The sequence below is a fragment of the Aegilops tauschii genome, chromosome 6 (genome assembly GCF_002575655.3).
Source record: "Aegilops tauschii subsp. strangulata cultivar AL8/78 chromosome 6, Aet v6.0, whole genome shotgun sequence".
NCBI classification, from domain to species: Eukaryota; Viridiplantae; Streptophyta; class Magnoliopsida; order Poales; family Poaceae; genus Aegilops; species Aegilops tauschii.
In genome coordinates, this window is record NC_053040.3 from 435696355 (window position 1) to 435706075 (window position 9721).

At 56.4% G+C, this 9721-nt stretch overlaps 1 protein-coding gene across 1 annotated transcript; it reads right to left on the reverse strand.

Annotated features, from left to right (window-relative positions):
- Nucleotides 1-6353: 6353 nt before the first annotated feature.
- LOC109751055 (galactoside 2-alpha-L-fucosyltransferase) lies at nt 6354-9243 on the reverse strand. The gene is made up of 2 exons (XM_020309967.4): nt 8533-9243; nt 6354-8034 (listed from the first exon to the last, which is right to left on the reverse strand). The coding sequence occupies exons 1-2, from the start codon at nt 8849-8851 to the stop codon at nt 6572-6574; spliced, it is 1782 nt and encodes a 593-aa protein (XP_020165556.1). The 5' UTR covers nt 8852-9243; the 3' UTR covers nt 6354-6571.
- Between the last annotated feature and the right edge of the window lie 478 nt (nt 9244-9721).

The window sequence follows — 9721 nt, forward strand, 5'->3', positions numbered from 1 at the left end:
GGCGACGGACATGAGTCCCAGACTGAATGAAATCCAGAAAGCAAGAAACTGTTCGAACGAGAAGAGGCACCCCCCGCGCACATCGACAAAAAACTCGGCTTCAACTTAAATCCAGATCCAGAAAGCAAAGCTACAGAAAGAGAGATCCAAAGCAAATGGCCGCGTCCGGCACCTAGTCTAGTCTTCTGGTCTTCAAGTCTTCTCACCAGCACGGAGCTAAGTGCTGCCACCAGGCGTGGGAGGGAGCCCCAGGGCCTGAGGCCGGCACCCCTGAGACTCCGGTGCGTGTACAGCCCCAACTCATTATTACGTGAGAGTGTCACGGGCGGCGAGCTTCACAGGCATTGGGCCTTCTTCACAGGTACCGGCCTTGCTTCACATCGCCAGACGAGGGCCCCGCCTTGCGCCACCCTCGACCACCTTTGAGCCGACCGGCAACCTGGACGACACAAAGGGGGGAAAGGGGACGCCAGTGGTGCCCTCGGCGACAACAGGTCCTCTGCCGGGGGAAGGGTTGTCGAAGCCTCCCCGGCAGAGGGCCTACCTCCGGGTGTCCCCTGGCTTCGCGCGCCGTGGGGAGGGGCCTGGCTCCCGACCCCTCTCCTGCAGCCCCCAACGCGATCCCCCCGCTGGCAGGGAGGCCGCCGAGCTGGGGCCGCCAGCTGTTGTGGTGATCTGTTCCTCCTACGACTCATGGTTAGCGTAAGCTTGCTACTGAGGGATTAGGGGTATCCTGTAGTGGTCGTTGCACACGCAGTCGTGGCGGTTCCCCGACGCCTCCTGGAAGGCTTCGACTCCTAGCGCCCCTTCTTCCCAATCTTCTCCAACAAACGAGTCGGGGTCGTCCTCCGGTGTGTACTCCTGGTCCGTCATGCGGGGCACGTAGGCTTCCGGGACTGTTACCCCAAACACCTCGCCGTAGTGCCCCACACTCCATGTTGCCCGACCCAGCGTGGCGTCATGAGGATAGTAGCGTGGCATCTCGCCGGGACCATGGGGGGCGACGCTTCTGCCCGTGCTTGTCGCGGGCGGTATGGGGGCGGCGGAGCCCCCGGCGCCACCAGCCGCACTGGTGTTGACGAAGCCCCCATGCGCGCCCGACGGGGCGTGGTTGCGGCGAGGCCAGCCAGGAGACCCCATAACGGCCTGAGAAGGGAGTCGATAGCAGAGCGGTGGCGCTCCCGAGGCCGCCGCGTCCAGCAACTCAGCAATGCGTTCCAGCAGCGTGTCCCGGCCGCTCTCCATCAGCCGGCACCGCGGCAGCTCCCTTGCCACGGTGAGTGCTGCCCGCATGTTTGCCTGCTCTCGCCGCGAGTGCGGCGCCGTTGCCGCGGCGTGGCTTGCTACCCTTGCAGCGGCTCCTACCTGTCCTGGAGTGAGGGAGGACGACGCCTGGCCGCGCCGCCCGCGCCCCGCAGCGTTGGATGACGCCCGCGCCGCCCGGAGCGCGGGGTCGAGGTCTTCAAGAGCAGGCGTCGTCGCCCGGGCCGGCCAGGCTGCCCAGCGGTCGGAGTCAGCTCTTGGGTTGCCGGACATCTTGACCGTGGAGCGTTGGCGAGTCGATTGTCGAGGAAGAAGCTCCGGCGCACCCCTACCTGGCGCGCCAAATGTCGGATGCGGGGTTCCCGCAAACCCTTAAGGTTCGAACTCTGGGGTGCGCGCGAAGTCTTTCCCTCCTACCAATCCACGCCCTAGCTCGCTAAGATCTCACGGACGAACTCGACGAACTCGCAACACAGAAAGACACGAGGTTTATACTGGTTCGGGCCACCGTTGTGGTGTAATACCCTACTCCAGTGTGGTGGTGGTGGATTGCCTCTTGGGCTGATGATGAACAGTACAAGGGGAAGAACAACCTCCTGAGGTTGAGGTGTTCTTGTGCTCGACCAGCTTGTGTGGGTGAGATGCCTCTGAGTGAGTTGTCCCCTATGGTGGTGGCTAGATCTACTTATATAGGCCCTGGTCCTCTTCCCAAATATTGAGCGGGAAGGGAGCCAACAACGGCGGGCAAATTTGAAGGGGGACAGCTAGTACAAGCTATCCTGACAAAAGTGGTGTTCGCCTGCGAAAGGCTCTGGTGGTGACGCCATCTTGGGCTCCACGATGACCTCCGTCTTGCCGTCCTTCTGGCCTTGGTCTCGTTACACCAATACGGCAACCTTTGCCTGATGCCTCGGTACTCCTCGCCTGCGCTGGCCTCCTTAGCACCAGAGAGGAAACAAGGAAGCTGCGCGCGCTGGCGCCCGCCTAGTCTCGATCGTCATGGCTCACGTCACGAGAGCCTCGTGAGGTTTGCCCCGCCTTGATATCTCCGCTCCTCGTGAGCCTGCCTGGCCAGGCCACTCCTGAGGAGGTCTTGCGTCATCCGCCTCGCGAGGTTTGGCCCCTCGCGAGGGTCTTGGATGCCTCGCTGATGAAGATGGGCCGTACGGCCCGCTGACTTAGCCACGCCGCGGGCCGCAGGCAGGCAAGTCTGGGGACCCCCGTTCCTAGAACGCCGACAAACCAGAAACTTAGTACATGTATGAATACATAGACAAACAGAGTGTCACTAGTATGCCTCTACTTGACTAGCTCGTTAATCAAAGATGGTTAAGTTTCCTAGCCATGGACAAGAGTTGTCATTTGATGAACGGGATCACATCATTAGAGAATGATGTGATTGACTTGACCCATCCGTTAGCTTAGCACTATGATCGTTTAGTTTATTGCTAATGCTTTCTTCATAACTTATACATGTTCCTATAACTATGAGATTATGCAACTCCCGAATACCGGAGGAACACCTTGTGTGCTATCAAACGTCACAACGTAACTGGGTGATTATACAGATGCTCTACAGGTGTCTCCGATGGTGTTTGTTGAGTTGGCATAGATCGAGATTAGGATTTGTCACTCCGATTGTCGGAGAGGTATCTCTGGGCCCTCTCGGTAATGCACATCACTATAAGCCTTGCAAGCAATGTGACTAATGAGTTAGCCACGGGATGATGCATTACGAAACGAGTAAAGAGACTTGCCGGTAACGAGATTGAACTAGGTATGATGATATCGACGATCGAATCTCAGGCAAGTTACATACCGATGACAAAGGGAACAACGTATTTTGTTATGCGGTTTGACCAATAAAGATCTTCGTAGAATATGTAGGAACCAATATGAGCATCTAGGTTCCGCTATTGGTTATTGACCGGAAGTGAGTCTCGGTCATGTCTACATAGTTCTCGAACCCGTAGGGTACGCACGCTTAACGTTCGATGACGATCGATATTATGAGTTTATGTGTTTTGATGTACCGAAGGTTGTTTGGAGTCCTGGATGTGATCACAGACATGACGAGGACTCTCGAAATGGTCGAGACGTAAAGATTGATATATTGGACGATGTTATACGGACATCGGATGAGTTCCGGGGGTCACCGGATAAATATCGGAGTGCCGGGGGGTTATCGGAACCCCCGGGGGAACTAATGGGCCTCTATGGGCCTTAATGGGAAGAGAGGAAGGGCCAGGAGGGGCTGGCCGCGTGCCCCCCCTTGGGTCTGAATTGGACTAGGGGAAGGGGTCGGCGCCCCCCTTTCCTTCCCTTCCCCCTCTTCCTTCCTCCCCCCTCTCTCCCTCTTGGTGGATTCCTACTAGGACTTGGAGTCCTAGTAGGATTCCCCTCTTGAGGGCGCGCCCTAGGGGCCGGCCGGCCTCCCCCTTGCTCCTTTATATACGGGGGCAAGGGGCACCCTAGAACACACAAGTTGACAGTTGTCTTAGCCGTGTGCGGTGCCCTCCTCCACAGATTTCCACCTCAGTCATATCGTTGTAGTGCTTAGGTGAAGCCCTGTGTCGGTAACTTCATCAACACCGTCACCACGCCGTCGTCCTGACGGAACTCTCCCTCGGCCTCGGCTGGATCAAGAGTACGAGGGACGTCACCGAGCTGAACGTGTGCAGATCGCGGAGGTGCCGTGCGTTCGGTACTTGAATCGGTTGGATCGCGAAGACGTTCGACTACATCACCCGCGTTATTAAATGCTTCCGCTTTCGGTCTACGAGGGTACGTGGACACACTTTCCCCGCTCGTTGCTATGCATCACCTAGATGGATCTTGCATGTGTGTAGGTAATTTTTTTGAAATACTACGTTCCCCAACACTCCACCTTCAGCACACATTCAACTCGATGACGTCCCTCGTGCACTTGATCCAGTTGAGGACGAGGGTGAGTTCTGTCAGCGCGACGGCGTGGCGACGGCACTACTAGGAAAAGGCCTACTAGTGGCGCACCAGTTTTGCCTACTAATGGCGCACTACTGGTGCGCCATTAGTACCACGCCATTAGTATTAAATACTAATGGCGCACCACTGGTGCGCCATTAGTATCTGGTATACTAATGGCGCATCACGCCGTGCGCCATTAGTATAGACCAACATGCGCCATTAGTGTGCCTCCCAGGGGGCGATATTTACACATGTGCTTTGCCATACTAATGGCGCACTGTGGGGTGATGCGCCATTGCTATTTTTGAATTTTGCATTTGGATCTGGATCGCGATTTTTTTTGCCCATTTTTTGCTCGTTTTTTTTGCTCATTTTTTTGCACGATATTTTTACAAATTTTGTTCTCGTTTTTGGATCTTGTACGTTCTTTTGCCGTGTTCTTTTGCCGGAGAGGAGTTCGCCGGAGAGGAGGGCCGAGGTCACCGCAGAGGAGGAGGAGGTCACCGGAGAGGCGCTCGCCTACATCGCCGGAGAGGAGGAGGAGGTCGCCGGAGAGGAGTTCACCGGAGCATCGGAGAGGAGGAAGGAGAAACCATGAGGGGAGGGGAGGAGAGGAGAGGAGGAGCTCACCGGAGAGGAGGGAGGAGGAGATCACCGAAGAGGAGGGAGGAGGAGATCACCGGAGAGGAGGGAGGAGGAGATCACCGGAGAGGAGGGAGGAGAAACCATGAGGGGAGGGGAGGAGAGGAGGGAGGAGGAGGTCGCCAGAGAGGAGGAGGAGGAGGTCGCCGGAGAGGAGGAGGGAGTATGGTGGAGGAGAGAAGGGGGGATGGAGTGGAGGAGAGGAGGAGATGGAGTGGAGGAGAGGTGGAGTGGAGGAGAACAATGAAGAGGTAAGGAGGAGAGGACCCCACCCAGCCATATATACGGCATAGTAATGGCGCATCGTGGGCAGGTGCGCCATTACTAACTTTTTTTTATTTTTTTTGATTTATTTTGAATTTTGAAGGCGGGAAGATAGTAATGGCGCACCGTGGACAGGTGTGCCATTACTAACTCTTTTTTTGATATAGTTTGAATTTTGAAGGCGGGAAGATAGTAATGGCGCATCATGGGCAGGTGCGCCATTACTGAGTTTTTTTTTCTTTGAATTTTTTTGCCCCTCCGGATCTTAAAAGTCCCGTGACTTTTTTTCTGTTAGGTTTTTGAGGATTCTGAAAATGTTTAACGGGGTTCCGCGAAAATCCGAAGCGCCCAAGCGGCGCATCGACATGGTGGCGAGGCTAGTGAGAGGGGGCGAGACGAGTGGGCGGCGGACAGAGTGTGGAGGGAGCGCCTTCTTATAACAAGCGCCGGCCGCGACGCGCGCTGGAGCGCCAAAACCAGCTCCCCTCCCCCCCCCTCCAACCTTTCCCGCGCCACTGGCATGATCTAAAACGCGCGGTCATGAAATAGGTCGGCCTGTTGGGTGCACTGCCGATCTAAATCTAAAAGAGGGCGGGCGGCCGACCCAAACGGACAAAATGCGGACAAAAACACCGTCCATTTGGATCAGCCCGTTGAAGTTGCTCTTAGGCTTTCACCAAAGAACTGGATCCAAGAGTGTGCAAGTGATGGACTCCATGGCGTCGCCTCTAAAAAGGTGAAACAACGTTCACAGATGCCGAGCCGTTGCCGGTAAGAGACCACCCAACACCAGCCCCACGCACCACACCTCTGTTAGCCTGCACACCACTCACGAAGCCACTGCGTCAGAAGCTTCTGAAACACACACCACATTGTTTCGCCGCCACGCAACGCTGACATGCCATATATCCGCAGCCGGCGCGCAACGTGGCGCTTAACGGCTGCCAGTGACCCCATGTCATTCGTACTCCCTCTATTTCAAAATATAGTGCGTCCGCGCTTTCCGAGATCAAACTTTGACCATAAATTTAACGAACGAGACCGCCTGCGGCGGGAGAAAAAGTTACATAATTAAAAACTTCTTTCGAATATGAATTCTTAACTTTTGCTCCCGCCGCAATCGGTCTTGATAGTTAAATTTACGGTCAAAGTTGAAGCACAGGGATAGAGGAAGCACTACATTGTTGAATGAAGGGAGTAGTAGAACTCTGTAGGCATCTTAAGTGCTCGTTTTGAAATTTATGAATATTGTTGCTTTTTTCATATACTCTCTCGGTATCAAAATACTTGTAGTTAGGGAAAATTGGTACAAGTTTTTTCAACTACAAGTATTTCGGAACAGAGGTAGTATATTATAATAAAGATCTGAATACATGCATGTCTGGATTGGAGAAGAATTTTACTACTTGTGATCGAGTTTGGGCTCTGAAACCGTGTAACTAGTGCCTACTACGTACTATTTGGGGCCAACAAGCTTCAAGCCCCATTTCACGTCCTCGCATCGCCGGATATGGGGCACCGACCTCGCGGTGTCCGCCGTGTGTTTGAGCTTGCAATCGTACATGGGCGGCGTGTGGAAGCAGGGCTCCATGGACACGTCGCGGCCGCAGGGCGGGTCCGGTGTCTCGCTGAAGTTGAGCGGGCGGTACATGACCCACGGCGTGACGCCGGCGAGCCCCTGCGCGACGTACCCGAACGTGGACCAGCCGGAGGTGACGAGCACGTCGCAGAGGCTGAGCAGGTACATCTCCGCCCACGCCTTGGTGTCGTGCGACCTTCGGCCGAACTGCTGGTACTCCTCGTGGCTCGGCTGGTGCACGCCCACGTCCTCGCCGCTCGCCGTCGGCTGCTCCCAGTACATGCTCTTGATGCGCTCGTAGAACCACGGCCTCAGCGAGGCGATCAGGACGGTCCTGGATATGCCCCCGGTCGCCGGCGTGATGACCGGCTCACCGGCGGCGAGGACCTCCGGGAGCAGCTTCTCCTTCCACACGCACGACGTGATCTGCCGCAGGACGTGCGGCGACTTGCCCTGCTCGCTGTCGAAGACGCGCACCTGGACGCCCACCAGCTGCTCCGCCCGCGCGAGGTAGGCGCGGTAGTACCGCGAGACGAGGCCCCAGACGTGGTCGGCCGGGTGGAAGAGGTACCGGCCGAGGTGGTGGAACACGGCGTCGCTCTCTGGGAAGAGCGCGGCGAGCTCCTCCGCGAAGGACGGGACCTGGAACAGCCCCGGCACGCTGTAGGTGTCCATCCTCGCCACCAGCCACTGGATGTTTGACATGAGGCGCTGGTCGTCGTCGCAGAAGAACCTCTTGTCGCCGTCGCCGTAGTCGTGTTCAAGGTAGGCGTACGCCAACGCCGGCACCTGCACCGGCTCCTTGGAGTCCGCCGTGAGCACCTTGTTCTTGAGCATGTTGCCGTAGGTCTCGGCGGCGTCGACGGTGATGTTGGCGAGGCCCGCCACCGGGAAGTCCGGGGGCAGCAGCCACGTCGCGCCGGGGAACGGCTCGCAGAAGAGGTCGCCCATGCCGTTGCCCCGGTAGACGAGGAGGACGCGGTCGGTGAGCAGCGCGTAGAGGAACGCCGACGCGGCGGCGAGGATGCGGTTGCCGAGGCCGCGGTTGCAGACGGAGACGACGTACTTGCACTCGGCGTCGACGGCGCTCCTGCCGGCGCTCAGCTGCTGGACGGCGCGGCTGTACGCGTCGCTGCCGGGGCCGCACCGCCGCTGGAGCTCCTCGTGCCGTCGCAGCTTCGCGACGAGGTACGGGGATGGCCGCCGCGGCGTGCTCCGTCGGTACGCGGAGGACTCGTGCCTGCTGCGGCATGTTTCGCCGTCGACTCCGTCGGCCAGGAGGCCGCCGAGGAGTTTGTCCGGCGCGTTCCTCGCGTACGGTAACCAGGCGTGACCGGAACCTGCATGCACGTAAAAAGAGAAGGTTTAGCTCGTCCAGCTCCAGTCAGAGTCAACTTCATCGGTATGTGCTAGATAGACTACCCGCTACGCATCATCGAGCATTTAGAGCTAGTGTTGACTTGTCTTGGCTTCAGATTTACGCATGGGGCAGACAAACAGTGCTAGCTTCAGTTGGCACACCACTGTCTCTACACTGAATCAACTGTGGACTGGGGTTTGGAGATGCTCTTATGTGTGCAACGGTGCAAGCAGCTAGCAGTAGGTCAGTTGAGAAATGTTGGGGACATTCACGGCGGCTAACTTTCAGTTGAGTAAGCACTAAGCAGTGGCATCTGTCTGCACGATGCTGTTATTTTTATAGCTGCGCATATGTAGCCTTGCAGCAGAGCGCAAAGAAATGCAATACTTGGACAAATCTATGGTCTAGATTATAACTACACGATCGAAACACATATTGTAGCATGCATTTATGATATGAGAAAACTAAGCTTGGTTACCTCGACGCAGCTGGGCTCTGGCAGCGGCGATCCAGACCGCGGGAACGCGGCCGCCGTCGGCAAGAAGGACGACCGCCAGCAGCACCGCCACGACGAAGGCGACGAGCAACAGGTTGAGCACCGGCCTGCACCGCCTCTCACCGGCGCCCGTCTGCCTCTTCTTATTCTTCTTCCGCGGCGTCATGGAGCACTGGTCCGGAGCCTCCTCCGCCTCCAGCAAGTCGCGCGCCGTGGCGGTCCTCGGCAGCACGGCCGCCGGCGACGCCTCCTGCTCCGTGACGCCCTCCCCGGACGCCTTGGGTGCCTTGCGCTGCTGCATCGCCGACGCGCGGCCGGTGTGCCTCGGCTGACCAACTGAAGCTAAGCAGAGATGTCTGACGATGCCATTGCGAGGCGATGCCACTATCTATTGCTAGTCTGCACGGGATTAGGCGCTGCGCATTTCTCGCGGATTTGTTTTAGTCGATCGATAACGCATTGGATTTGTCAAACCTTAAGAGCTACTGACGGTCTACGGATTGCACACTCCTGTCCTGCACCGCCGCTACTGGAAACAGGACAGGAGCAATTAATCACACCGTAGAATAATGTAGGATAGTACTGGCACTTGCGTGGATACTTTTTGGATCGTACCCGCGAGTCCACGGCTCATAGTCAAATGTGACTACGCAGAGCAGCGAATCACGAGCCGAGTCCTGATGCTAAACGAAATGAACCACAGCTTATCTTTTGCCCCACTTGCGCATGGTTATAGAAACAGAGTTGTTTAGTGCCCACTACCATGGGGAGTTCAGGCCCTCTTTTGATTCACAGATTTCAGTGCTAAAAATTTTATAAGAAGGGTTAGTGTGTTTCTTTAGATTCAGCTCCCTGCACGGTAGTGCTGAAATTCCCATTTTAGCAAACTGAAGATACCTTGACAATACCATCTCTCCATAATAAAGTCCCGACACTTTCTCTCGATTTTTCTCCACTACGACTCGTCGACGGGTACTCTCAACATCTCGTCTTTCTTACGGTCTTCTTTGTGCCATTGCAACAACTTGGCATGCTCTTTATTTCTGAACAGACGTTTCAACCGTCGTATTATAGGAGCATACCACATCACCTTGGCAGTAACCCTCTTCCTGGGGCGCTCGCACTTAACATCACCAGGGTCATCTCGTCTGATCTTATACCGCAATGCACC